General features: G+C 56.3%; 1 protein-coding gene across 5 annotated transcripts in view; it reads left to right on the top strand.

Moving 5' to 3' along the window:
• The window catches only part of MPPED1 (metallophosphoesterase domain containing 1), a 75,548-nt gene that overhangs the window by 17,086 nt on the left and 44,716 nt on the right, over positions 1–13,746 (top strand). For 3 of the 5 annotated variants that reach the window (XM_082738847.1, XM_082738849.1, XM_082738848.1), the window contains exon 3: positions 4,961–5,142. The exons of the other annotated variants lie outside the window; for them this stretch is intronic. In XM_082738847.1, the coding sequence (XP_082594973.1) occupies positions 4,961–5,142 (182 nt within the window). The remainder of the gene's footprint in view (positions 1–4,960; positions 5,143–13,746) is intronic. 5 annotated transcript variants of the gene reach the window in all.

The following is a 13,746-nucleotide window of genomic DNA, read 5'->3' as shown; positions in this document are numbered from 1 at the left end:
CTGGCCTTTAAAAGGAATCCTGTGGGTGGAGACTCGAGCCGTCCCATTGAAAGACCCCCCCAAGCACATCTTGAAGAATATAGCCAAGTGGCAGGAGCATGGCTGTGTGCCTGGCCTGGGGGTGCCCCTGTGTCCCAGGACCCCGGACCTCCCAGCTGGGCTGGGTCACAGCGTTCATCCTCTCTGATGCATGAGGCTTTGGAGGGGACCCTGTGGTCCCAGCCCGTCCACGCACCGAGAGGCCCCCAGGATTTAGTGAGAGCCAGCCTGCAGCCCAGGGAGGGCAGAGGGGCAAGGCAGGAGGACAGGTGAGGCCTGGAACCTTCTGTGTCCCCTCCTGCCTCGGGTCCCTGCATGGGCTGTCTCTTTCTCCTCCCCCACGCTTTGCCCTGCTAACGCAGACTCACTCTTCAGATGTCACCCAGCTGTCACTTCCTTGGGAAGGCTCTCTGATGGTTCGACAGACAAGGTTGCCCCTTCCCTTGAAGCCAGCCCCACCTCCAGGGTCCCTCCCTGCCACCAGCATGGGGCTGGGCCCTGGAGCCTACCACAGTAGACTGATGGGAAGAAGAAAGCAGAGGGAATGAGGATAAGGCAGGACTATGTACGTATGGCCCTGGAAGAGTTGGGGAGATCCAGGAGGTCTTCCTGGCGGCAACAGTATAACCCTTGGGCTTGAAGGACCCCCCAAAAGCGAAGACCCAGAGGTGGGAAGGAAGGGCGGGCACGGGGCTCAGGAGGGCAGCATGGTGGGGGTCACCTCAGAAGAAGGGCCTCGTGGAAAGAGCAGAGGGGATCTGTGTGACACTGAGCCAACTAACCAGTCACTGTCACTCCTCTGGGTCTAGTTTCCCCACTGTTGAATGAGGGGTGGGGACTGGCAGGTTCTCCCACTCGGAAACACCATGGAGGATGATTGTGCACGTGTTTGGACATAGAGTTAGAACCTCACTGAAGGGAGGGGTCCTCTGCCCCCCACTGCCCCCCATCCTTCAGAGCTCCCCATTGCCCCGGAAACAGAGATGTTGGAGGGGGTGGCCTTTCCTTCTGATGTCCTTGCGGGTTCCTGCCCTTCCAGGGAGCCACTGGCTCACGGGAGAAGGAGCCGCGAGAAGTGGGCCCCGGGCATGGAAACGGCTGCAAGAGGGCACTGACATCCAGCCTTTGAGCACCACACCGTCTCCAGAGTGAGCAGGCTGTCCCCACCTCACAGAGCTTGCCTGCTGCGGGGGAGGGTCCAGGGCACAGCCAGGAAGTGGCCCAGCTGGGGTGCTGGCCTAGATCTTGGTCCCTGAGGCCATGTTCTCTCTTCTGCACCCTACCTGCCACCATGATCCCTGTGGGAATGTCCCTTGTTATGTGGGGGAGAGGGGGCGACAGGTTTCAGGTCTTGGAGAGAGAGCCTCAGCTGTCACCATGTCTCTGGCCCCTACAGAATGTCATTGGAAAATAACCATTTTGCCTTGTTTTCTCTTGGCACAGAAGGTTTTGAGGTTAGATGCCCAAATTCCTGTTGTGAAGACCCAGGTTTGAATCTACTCTTTAACTTGTTAGCTGGGGCCTTGGATACGGGACTAGTGTTTCCAACCTCAGTAACTCCCTAGGGCTGCTGTGACTCAGGTGTTAGTCAGCGTTTGGCATTACAAGTGTTGGAAACTTAAGGTAAATTGTCTTAAGGATAAAAGTTTACTGGCTCACCTAGTTAGTGAGAAAATCCATGTTTTCCAGCTTCAGGTATAGCTGGATCTAGGGGTCAAATTATGCTGTCAAGGTGTTCCACTTTCTGTTAGGCTCCCTCTCTTTCTCTCTCTTTCTCTTTCTTTCTCTGTATCTTGGACTCTGCTTGTCTTTTTCCTCACTTCTGAATTTCCAGTCTGGGTTTCTGGGAGCTCCATGAGGTAACCTCTGTGGGTATCTTCTCTACAGGTATAGCCCTTGTGCCTACCAGGTGCCTGGCTTTCACGAGGCACCCAATATGCCATTTGTCCACAGATTGACTGAATGAAATGAGCTGGGTCTGGAAATAGTCCAGCTTGGTGTGAGTTCTGGAACAAAAAAAAAAAAGCTTCAAATTGCAGCTGCTCTGACCTCCAGGGCTAAGATCCTGGCCAAGTGTTTTCTGAGCCTCAGTGTCTTTGTCTGTAAAATGGGCCCACACAGAGTACCCTGCCCACACAGTCATCGTGAACGTGAGGAGAGTGAGTGCGTGTCCTGTGCTTAGCAGATGACCAGCTCTCGATCTGGGAGAGGCGTCAAGCACCGACCTCATTACTGTTATTTCAAGGTTGAGCATTTGCTGCAAGCCAGACAGCTAGAGGATGGTGCAGGGAAGTAAGTATTTTTTCCTCTGGGGATTATTAGGTTTGCATCCTCGCTGAGCTCGGTAGCCTCGGGGTGGAGGGAAATAAGCATGCAGTTAATTAAGGAGCCCGGGCTCCTGCAGCAGGCCGGCCTGTCTGGGGCCGTCGGAATTCCCGTTGCTCTTGGCTGGCTGGTGGTGGATGGGGCTGAGGCTGGCTCAGGTGCCTTGCTAAGGGGCTCAGGGGAACAGAGCTCGTTGGGACAGAGGTGGCTCTGGAGGTGGCATCTCCCTCCCCGTCTCTCCCTTCTTCATCTCTCTTGTCTCTTTGACTTGGCCTCCGTCATCTTGGGACATGCCCACAACCTCAGTATGTGTAGGGGTGAATAATAAATGAATGAGTGAATCTGATCGACTCACTCATGTTCCTGTGCCTGGACGAGAGCCCAGGAGTGAATGGCCGCCCTCGGTCCAGCCAGCTGTGCTGGGGCCGCAGAATGTACCGGTGATCCACAGGCTGGCCACCTGCCAGATGGTCTGTCCGAGGGTTGGGGTGGGGGAGGGGAGAGAGGAGGGAAGGGACTCAGAGGACAGAGTGGTGGGAGGAGAGATTTTAGCTCCCAGACCAGCTCAGGTCTTACCCCCTCCTGGAAGCTTCTAGGGAGCCCCTTGCTGGGTTAGAGCCTTCTCTGGCCCCCAGCTTCTTTGTTGTCCCATCAAAGCTGGTGGTCTTACTGTCACTGCCCAGCCAAGTCTGTCTCTGCCATCAGAGAAAGGGGTCTCTTGGCCTGGGATCAGGCTTGGTGAGTCCCTGTGGCCCCAGCATTGAGCTCAGGGCCGGCCCACAGTGGGTGGGCAGAATGTGCTGGGCTGAATGGATGGATGGATGGATGGATGGATGGACGGACGGACGGACGCGTAGATGGATGGATGGACGGATGGATGGGTGATTGGATGTGGAGGGAAGAGGAAGAGTCCCCAGTGCCTTCTTGCTGGTTGCCATCGGACTGGGACTCGGGGAATCTTTCTCTTCTCCTTGGTCACACCTTGCTCGGACCTGCTGGGGTTTAAGTCGGCTGCACCACGCCCCTCAAGCACCAAGGGGGCTCCCTCCCACCCTGGCACCGTGATGTCCTGCAGAGAGGCTGGCTCAGTGCCCCCGACTGGGGTGGATAGAGCCTGCTAATGCTCCCTTGCACATTAGCATGCCGAACCCACGTCTCTCGTAAGGTGTTAATTAAATTTCTTCGAAGTATATTGTCTGAAAAAAAAAAAGGATAATTAGAAAGATGTCTTTAAAAGTATTTATGTAACTGATATGGTACCGCTTTTGGTTTGCCGCATAATTAGATTTAAACACAACTCCTCGAGCGGCATACTCATTTGGAGAGAGCAGCTCGTTGAAATGTCATTGCGTTGTTTTTAAGAGTTTTGAGCCTGGCAGAATCATTCAGCTGAGGAGGCTGAGCGAGGTGGGGGGAGCACCGAACTGGGAGCACAGAGCTGGGTTCATGTCCTGCAGTCTGCCTTTATTCCGTGGGACGCCGGGGGCCGCTCGCTCACTGTTGTTGTCTGCGGAACCAGGGGGTTATGATGGGCTTCCCGGAACAGGAAGTTATATCCCTCCCTGCATCTGTTTTAATTTTCTGATAATTTTTGCTTAGTGATGTAGCTCCATTTTACGGTCAAGCAAAGCAAGGCCAAGCTGAAGGTCACAAGGGGCCGAGCCGGCATTCGGAGCCTGGTCTTCTGATCCCAGCACCCTTTTCCTACACACCCCTGGAAAGCTCATGTTTTTGTTTTGTTTTTAAAGATTTTATTTATTTATTTGGAAGAGAGAGCACGGGCCGGGGGAGGGGTGGAGGGAGAGGGACAAGCAGACTTCCTGCTAAGGCTCGATCCCAGGACCCTGAGATCACAACCCGAGCTGAAGTCAGACGCTAAACCACCTGAGCCTCCCAGGTGCCGCTGGAAAGCCCTTGTTTTTAAAAAAAATGATGGGACCATCTCAGAGTTTAGAAAAACTGCCTGGGTTTCATATGTTCCCGTGAAATCCCCACTTTCCCACCAGCTCTCCCTGGAAGTCGTGTGTTCCGAGGGCCCTGCGGGGAGACAACTCTTTCGCCAGGAACAGAGACTGCGGCCTTTGCATTCTTGGTGTGGCTGTTGGCGCGCCCGAGGGGACGAAACTGGTTCTTAGGGGGTGAAGAAGAAGCTTATTTTTCTTATTATAAAGCCCAGATACAGCAGGAACACATACACATGCATCTGTGGTGGTGAAATCTCATGGGAAGGGATAGAGCAGGGAAAAAACATCTAAAAAGGCCCCTCAGGGGGGAATGGGGGAGAGGGTTAGCGCTGGCCAGACAGCGGGTTAGCTGTCACAATCACACCGAGGCCACGAGTGCTCCCTACTCCTTACCGCCTTCGACCCTCCGAGGGCCCCGTGTTACAGAAGGGAAACTGAGGCCAGGGGGAACACACAGGTTTGCCGGCCTAGCGAGCAGGAGAGTTAGGACTCGAACCCCCGAGGGCCCATTGGGAAGGCCAGGCACGCTGTCCGTGTTCGGAGTGGGTGTGGTTTCAGGGGACAGGGCCTTGAACAGCAGCTTCGGCCCCGGGCTGGACACACCCCACCTGTGGTGTCTTCTCTTCCTCCAGGGTGGACCCTGTGCCTCACGATGCCCCCAAGCCACCCGGCTACACCCGCTTCGTCTGTGTGTCGGACACCCACTCGAGGACCGACCCCATCCAGATGCCTTACGGCGACGTGCTCATCCACGCCGGGGACTTCACGGAGCTGGGGCTCCCCAGCGAGGTCAAGAAGTTCAACGAGTGGCTTGGTAGGTGCTGGGCAGGAGGTGGCCTTGCTCTGCTCCCTGGGGAAACCCTCCCGACCTTCCACTCTCTGTCACACCTCCACGTCTCCTACCCCAGCCCTTGTCTCAGCTCTGACCTGTGTGCGCCATTCTTTCGGCCTGGGAGATGCCCTCCCGAAGGGATTGCGCCCGGGTCTGTTTATGCCCCCGGCGTGTCCAGCCCCTGGTGCCTGGTACAGGTAAATAATCAGTGTGTGAATGAATGAATGAATGAATGGGGGAATGGATGACTCCCTCTCTGCGAATGGCACTCAGCTGACTGGACCGCCTACCGCCCTTGTGACAGCTGTCCCCCCGGCGCCTGCGCCGTCCCCTCCCGGGCACAGCTGTGGGGAGGGCGCTGGAGCGCTGTCCCCGTGGCGGGCGATGGTGGGCGGATTTATAAGCATACCCTCAGGGATTTGTCTTCAGCTTTTTGCTTTCTTCCCAAACAAAAAAAGACATAAATATGGAGCGCCCCTGGGAAAAGCTGCTTGCCTGGAATCCGGAGAAAGCTCAGAGGAGGTTGTCTCTGCCATGGCCTGGCGGACAGATGGAGAGCCCCCGGGCGACCTAGCTTGGAGGTGTGGGTGCAGAGACGGCCCAGCCCCGCTCCCTGGGCTGCTGGCGGGTCCTACCCCCTGGGGCCTTCCCGCTGCGCCGTTGGCCAGTTGGCCGTTGGCTGGGAGCTCCGAGAGCCGAGGGCCAGGAGCGACCCTGGGAGGTGCAGGGAGCGAGCAGCCCGGCTCTACCAGTCGAGACAAATATTTACAAGCAAGGCCTTCCCCTCCACTTGGCAGGCTTGGAGCTTTAAATATTGATTTTTGGAATGGGAAGTTCTGTCCAAATGCCCAGTTTGGGCTGCACTGTGGGGAGGCCAGGGTGGGAGAGGGCTCCCACCGGGTGCGCCGGCCGCCGGCTTCTACCCGACCCCATGCTGCCTGCTGGCCCTGTCCGCCCCCTGGGAGGGGGGTCCCGCTGGCTCCTCGTCCCCCTTGCTGTGGGTCTCCACAGCTGTGAGGCTGCTCTTGGCTGAGCCAAGGGTGTGTGTCCGAGGCAGACGCCAGGCTCCCACCGCAGGCCAGACACCATGTGTCACTTAATTGTTTCTGTCCACTTGTGCAAATGAATGAATGAATGAATGAGGGAATGAACGAATGCCTCTTTGGAATGGCGATGCCGGGGGCAGACACACAGCTGTGTGTCCCGGCATAGGTGACTTTTGGGAACTGGGTGAACTTGGGGACGGTGCTGTGTGTGTCCTGATGATACAGTGGAGGACGCCAGCCTGAGGTTCTCACGCTGAGGTTCTCCAGGGTGGGGACGGTTTCTGACGAGCTGATGGTGAGGCCACATCCCTGGGGAGTGGACAAATGACCAAGCCAGGTGGGCCATGTGCTGCTGGTGCAGGGAAAGGGGGCTGTTTCAGGCCGAGGGGACAGGGGAGGCCAGACGGGCTGGCAGACGCTGCAGAGGAGCGGCTGTGTGCTGTGGCCTGTAGAAGGGGCTTTGGGACTTTGGGGGTGAGGGTCCTGGAAGAGAGGGCTGCATAACCACGGCTCTGAGCCTCAGGATCACTGGGGGCTCGGGGAGCTGGCACGGTGAGGTGGGCATTTCAGCGATGTTGTTCCCCTGACCCCTTCACAGAAGTCAGAACAACCATGGGCATTTGGGGGTCTTCCTAATTCGCCCGTGGAGCTGCCTTGACGTATTTGCCTTAGTTGTTGCTGGGCGGGGGGTGTGAACTTACAGAGGGCGTCTTCCTTTTAGAACAGGTTCCTTTCCCCCAGGTTTCTCCCCTTGGCTGTCTCGAAGTGTTTGCTGATACCATTCAAGTGGGGCGCGGTGGGGCCGGGGGGCTTTAGGCCCAAGAAGGAGGAGCCCTTTCCTGCTCGACCGAGTGGCAGGGAATTTGCACATGAGTGAATGTTTAATTTAAATGGGAGCAGCTTCTAGAAGTCCATTTGCAGCTGCTTTTTGGAAACCTGCTTGTACAAGACTCATCTCCCAGGGGCTGACAGTTCCGGTCCCCTGGGGGGTGGCGGTCATGGCTGAGAGGCGGGTGGCGCACTCATCGGCCCGTGTAGCTTCATCCGTCGGGCACGGGTGCATCCGTAGATAGCTAGTGTTTCATGAGTGATTATATGTGCTGGGCCCTCTTCTATGCCCTTGGTGTGTGCGATCAAATCATTGAATCCTCCTGACAACAGAATGAAGAGGGAGCGGTTGTCATCCCCATTTTGCAGAGGAAAAAACTGAGGCCCAAAGAAGCGAAGTGACTCGCCCAAGGCCACACAGATAGGAAGGGGTGGAGAGCTAGGATTCCAGGCCAGGTCGCTGGACTCCGGAACAGGGCTCTTCCTCACCCGTATCTCCTTTCTTGATCTTCTTAGAATGAAATCTCTGATCCCACGTAAACATGAGGATTTGGCTATCTGGGACCAAATGTCCTGGGTCTGCTTCCTGTCCCACGAGTTACAGAAGCCACGTGGCCGCTCTGAGCCTCAGTGACCTCATTTTAGAGATGAGTGGTCAGACTCTCCTTGCCTCGCCTCCCTCTTTGGAGGTGGGCTGTTTGCAGGCTCCATTGGGCTGGAGAGCTGCGGACATCATGCTCTTGCCTCCAGGAGCTGGCTTTGCCAGATCAGGCCTTGCTTTGGGGTAGAGTCAGGGGTCATGGGTGGGTCCCCCAGGACGTGGGGGGACATCTGATCTTGAGGCCCTGAGGCTGAGCAGCGGGGAGAAAGCCTAGCACAGTTTGGGTGCAAAAAGGTGTGGAATTTCCGAGAAATCTTGAGGTATGATCTCAGCTACGTTCACAGTTTACACACACACACACACACACACACACACACACACACACACACACCTGGAGAAGAGACCGGAAGGAGTCTGTCTCGGCCACGTGTGTCGCAGGCACTGGGGTGACAGTGGGGCGGGAGGAGCAGGGCGCGCTCATATTCTGGTGATGGGGACATGGTGCTTCTGGGGAGGCGGGCCCGTGTTCGCGTAGGCCTGTGCGCTGGGGACTGGGGTTTGGGGTTGACTCTATGGGCAGTGGGGATTTGCGGGAAGCTCATGGCTTGGAGTGATCTTTAAAAGGGTGTTTGAAGGCCTGGATTGTGGAGTTAGAGTGGAAGCAAGGAGACCAGTGAGGGCAGAGTCTCTGGAATGTTCCAGAACCGATGTCTGAGTGGGAGGATTTGGGGGGATTTTCTTCTTTATGTTTTTTTCTCTCCTCCACCTCAATTTTCTGTAGGGAGCATGTGTTATTCTGGTGGCATCGTGTAAACGCAACAGTAAAATCTTATTTTTAAAAAAATATATAGTTTATTTATTTGAGAGGGGGGCAGCAGACAGAGGGAGAAGCAGACTTCCCACTGAGCAGGGACCCCGAGGCGGGCCTCAATCCTGGGATCACCACCTGACCCAAAGGCAGATGTTTAACCAACTGAGCCACCCAGGTGTCCCCAAATCTTATTTTTTTAAAGAAATCTTGGCCTCTCTGGTATCTGGTGCAGAGTGTGTCCCAGGGTGGGGTGAGGGCAGCCCTGGCCTCAGGCCAGTCCTGGTGTCCTGCATAAGCCACTCAGGAGGTCACCTGGCGCCCTTCCCAGGGCCAGCAGAGCCCCGCCCGCCTCTCACCCAGGCTTTTCTCCTCGGATAAGGAGGTTACGGAGTTGAGATTCACAGCCGGCTTCTTCCCTGTTCAGGGACGTCATGGAAAGCATTTAAAATCATATTCCAGCGGCCACCTCCAGACAGACAAGAAGAGATTTAAGAAATTAGTAAAGGCCTTCTTTATAAGTTAAGATTAGGCACCTGGCTGGGGGTGTATATCTAAATTCGAGCCGACTCTAATTTGCTGGCAGGTGCATTGCTCTGGGCTTGGCTGTGAATGGGGATCATGTTCTGCCCCTTTACAGGGTTCTTTCTGGGTCTGAGTTTGGTGAAGGGGGCGTGGTTGGGGGAGTGACGGTTCTCCTGAGAACACCGTTAATATCTTTCCTGTTGGTCGTTAATATCCCAAATATATTCATGAAATAGAAATGCCAGCTTGATTCATAAATGTTCTAGTGACAGCTAAAAAATTGCTAGGGACAAGCTTTTTAGCCATAGGGAGCAAAAGGGACAACAAAACTTGCTGAAAATGGAAAAGAATGTGCTAGAAGCTCCTTTCTCCTCCACAGCTAATGACCCCAATGTCACCCGAGCCACACTGGCTGACTGCAGTCCCTGTTCTCCACTCTGGGCCTGGCTCATGCTCTCCTCCCGGTGGGGAATATGCCTCCTCCTCCAGCCCACGGAGTCCTGCTCCACCCTGTTGGGCGGCACTGGTCTCTGTGTACTCAGAGCACCCCTTTCAGACCCTGGGGGCGGCCCTCAGCTCCTGGCTGGGAATTATCTGTGTCTTCATGCCCTGTACCCCACCTAGGCCGTCAGCCCCTGGAGGGCAGAGCTGGACCCCATTCTCAGCAGCAGCCAGCACTTGACCCAAGGAGGTCTGGGACAGAGGCTGTGGGCTCGGGATGGCCAGGAGTGGGTGGTGTGCTGGTGCACTGTGAGCCGGTCACTGCGGACCCAGCCCGCATACACAACCAGTTGCTGTGGTGGGGGGGCAGCAGCAAGAGGGCGGTCTGAGAAGACGCAGGGTCAGAGGCTGAGTTGGGGTCTGCATGGTGAGGCCAGGAGCTGAGGCCAGCAGGGATTGGACCCAAGCAAGGGGGGGCCAGGTGTTCTAGGTAGGCGTGTGTGGTCCCCCTTGGAGGCCGGGGCTGCTGAGGGCAGGAGGAGAGGCTGAGCCCCAGAAGCACCTGCCTCCCAGGATGCCGGCTGGCCCAAGGGGTTGAAGCCGTGCACATCTGACCCCAGGCAAGGACACGAGGCTGTGGGCTCTGAGTGCCGGCCATGCCGTCGAGAACTGTGAGCGTATGAGCTGATTTGCAGAGCACCACCAGGCTCACTGTCTGTGACCAGCGGGTGCCGGGCTGGCCTCCTCAAGCCTCCACCAGGAGAGGCCTGCAGCCTCTGTACCCCCGCCCCTGCCCCCCAGCGCCCACGGCCTCAGACACCTGCATGGGCCCTGAGAGTGACAGCCCGGAGGCCACTGGTGGCTTGTCCTCACCTCTTCCCTCCTCTCCTTGCTTCTTGGTGGGGGAGACGTCACCCCGTCTAACTTGGGTTTGCCTTCCGTGGTTCCCACACCACCATCCTCTCGGCACTGGTCCACATCCGTCCCCTGTGTTCCTTGTTTTGTTCTGGCCTACTGAAGGGGCTCCCCCTGGGGGGTCAACCTCGGTCTTTCCAGGTGACCATCAAGGGTCCCCAGCACTTGCTCCAACCCAGACATGCAGATACCTCCCCCTCTCTCCGCAGTCAGCTTTATCTTTGAGATCAGCTGACGTATTGTTCAGTCTCCCAAGATACCTCCTCCTGGCTGGTCACCAGGATTTCAGGCTCATTCTGTCCCAAATGCCATCAGCCCCCATCCACAGCTCCTCTGTCCTCTCCCTCCCCTCAGAGGCTGGCATCAGCTGTCATCATTATTCTGACTCTGCTGCTGCTGCTTGTCCCCTCCACCCCACTTGCTGAGCGGCAATGGGCACCCTGCCAGGCTCCCCTTCCTCCTGTAGGATCCTGGGAGCCCCTGGAGGGTGGAGATGTGGCCTGTGCTGACCGCAGGGCCCTGCGTGGCCCGGAGAGTGCTCGGCGGGAGGGTGTTTGTTGAATAACGCATGGCGAGGCCGTGAAGCGCACCGCATGCCGCTTAATTAAGTGGCGCTTTACCCTCCGCGGAATCAGGCAGGGGAGGAAGATGAGGGCCCGGTAATGGAGTATTTGGAAGTTATAATTAACTTTTTACTGGTGCCCTAGCATGAAGCGATGTATAAGACAATATAAAAGGGGTCCGAGGATTTAGTTAAATAGAGCTGGGTCTTCTGCAAGTAAACCCTTAATTAAAATCGGGGAGGGAGGGGCGAATGGAGAAATTGCTCCGAGGTGGAGTCTGGTTCTTGCTGCATCTGCTACCGCGCTGAGGCCCGAGGGCTGCAGAAACGGGGCCGCCCACAGTCCTTCGGCCTCTCTGTGACACAGTCCAGGAGCCTGTGGCGTGGGCTTGGGGGGGGGCGGTGCGGGGCCCTGGAGAGGGGCAGGGCACTGGCCCCCCCAACTCAGGAGCTGGAGGCACAGGGACTGTTAGAATTTGTGGGGAATGACTGTCTTCACTGCGGCCAGAGGTGCCCACCCCCTCAACCACGTCTCTTCCCGTGGCAGCTTCAGTTCTGGCTGTCCCTGCTCTCCGGTTCACCCTTCCTGTGGGACGGCCACCCTCCCCTCTCTGTCACCTTCCGCTCTGTCCCCAGCAGCGTGTGCGAGGCCCTGCTTTTGTCTTATTCCTTTCTGACCCCCATGGTTCCCTCCTGGTCTCACCACACTTGACCGTGACCTCAGCCCCACGTACACTGCTTCATGCTCTGTACTTGCCACGTGACATGCCTCCTGACCTCTGCCGTGCCGTGCCGTGGCGTGGCGTGGGGGGCACCCCCATTTTCGGTACCAGGTGCAGAGACAGTACCTGGCTGGCCCCACTGGTGGAGAACCAGACAGCAGCTGGCTTCCCCCAGCCATCGCCAGTGTGCTCTCCAGGCCACAGAGTCTTTCCACTGTGGGGCAGCCCGGGGTCGGGGCACAGTGGGGCTCCTGGCTGTGGCCGACTAAGCGGCTCAGGCTCTGCAGGGACACGCCTCACCCCGATCCGTGGTCAGGACCGCAGCCTCTTCACCGGAGCAGGGCACGGAGCACCGAGGTCAGTTTTCCTGGGGCCCACTTCTGGCTCAGCCCCTCACCTGCCAGCGAACCTCGCTTTCACCCCACTGAGTGTCCAAATGCCAGAAAGCGTGACGTGTGGACTGTGTGTTACCTAAGATCCTTCTGGTGCCCCAGGTCCCCAATCTTCCTGGCCTCTCAGCCCTGGGTGAGTCGGTGAGGGTCTGCCTCTCCTGCTGGGCTGTGACTGTGGGAGGGCTCCACACTCACCCCAGTCCATACCTGTCTTAGGAGCCCCCTACGTTCTCCGGTTTGGTGTTGGAGGCCCAGGGATGACCACAACAGGTGCAGTCTCTGCCCGAGGGTCCTGGGGACCGATGCAGGGCATGTTATAAAAACTAAGTAAAGAGGATCATTTTGGTGATTAGATCAGTAAATCAGGTGAACAGACAGGGGAGGTGATAGTGACTGGGGCAGGGGTTTATCTGACATAAGGAGGCCCCGGAAGGGCCACGAGACTGAGCCCAGTGGGCGCGGAGGCCCAGGCCTGCTGAGCAGCAGCCTGCTCCTGGAATGAGAAGGTGGATTTTATTATTATTATTATTTTTAAAGATTTTATTTGTTTATTTGACAGTCAGAGATCACAAGTAGGCAGAGAGGCAGGCAGAGAGAGAGGAAGAAGCAGGCTCCCTGCTGAGCAGAGAGCCTGATGCGGGGCTCGATCCCAGGACCCTGAGATCATGGCCTGAGCCGAAGGCAGAGGCTTTAACCCACTGAGCCACCCAGGTGCCCCAGATTGTTAAGGAGGCCATTGGGGCTGAGGCGGGAGAGGGATACAGTCTGACTCAGTGTTTCAAAAGTCTCCTTTGGCTGCTGGGTGGAGCTGGGCTGTGGCAGGCAGGAAGGACTCTGGGCACTGGGAGAGGCTGCACAGGTGCGGGGAGCTGGGACCGGCCCTGGGGGCGGCCGCAGACGCAGAGCTCGGGGCAGGCTTTGGCTGTAGTTTGGAGGCGACAGCAACAGCATTTGCTGCTGGGAGGTACGTGTGGAGGGTGCCGGGGATCGCTGGCCTGGCGTGAGGCAGGCACCGCACGAGAAGAGAAATTCATATAAGGCGGTCACGTCAATCAAAATGTTCAGCCAACTCTTTTTGCTTTTGGTGTTTTTTTATTTTTTTAAGATCTTGCCATGGTCCTCACTGAATACGTCCAATAGGATCTAAAGTGGATCCTGGTTCATTGGCTTGTTAGTTGGACACCATGGCCTGATTCAGACCTTTCCAGAAACATGCAATTCTCACAAAGACTTGAGATGGAGTGTTTAATACAAAAATTTTCTTGGACTTCAGTCCTCATGTCATTACTGGCAACTTTCTGCTGAGGAGCCGGTCGGCATTCAAGGGTTAAGGTTGCAGGTAGCACAGGGGCCAACGTGATAAGCAGGTGCTCGCCTAGGTGTAAGTGACGAATGGGAGAACGGTATTGCCGAGATTGGGTGTTCACTTAAAAAATTAAATTTCTACCTTCATAAACAAGTTCTTCACACAGCCAAAAGTGTGTTTTAGGGGCCAAAGGAGAGAAAATTACTTTCTAATAAAGATGGAAAAAAAGTCTAGATTCTAAGTTGTGGTCCAATGACTTTGGCGAGCTGTAATTACGGGAGCTTCATATTAATGTGTACGCCCCTTGAAAGGTGTGTTTAAGTGCTAATTACCCTTAAAAAAAAGATTTTATTTATTCATTTATTTTAGAGAGAGGGAAAGAGAGCAAGGGAGGGGCAGAGAAGGAGGGAGAGGGAGAGAGAGAGTCTCCAGCAGACTGT

The sequence above is a fragment of the Mustela nivalis genome, assembly GCF_964662115.1.
Source record: "Mustela nivalis genome assembly, chromosome: 7".
Taxonomy (NCBI): Eukaryota; Metazoa; Chordata; class Mammalia; order Carnivora; family Mustelidae; genus Mustela; species Mustela nivalis.
The sequence above is the reverse complement of the archived record's forward strand: the minus strand, read 5'-3'. Positions and strand labels throughout refer to the sequence as shown.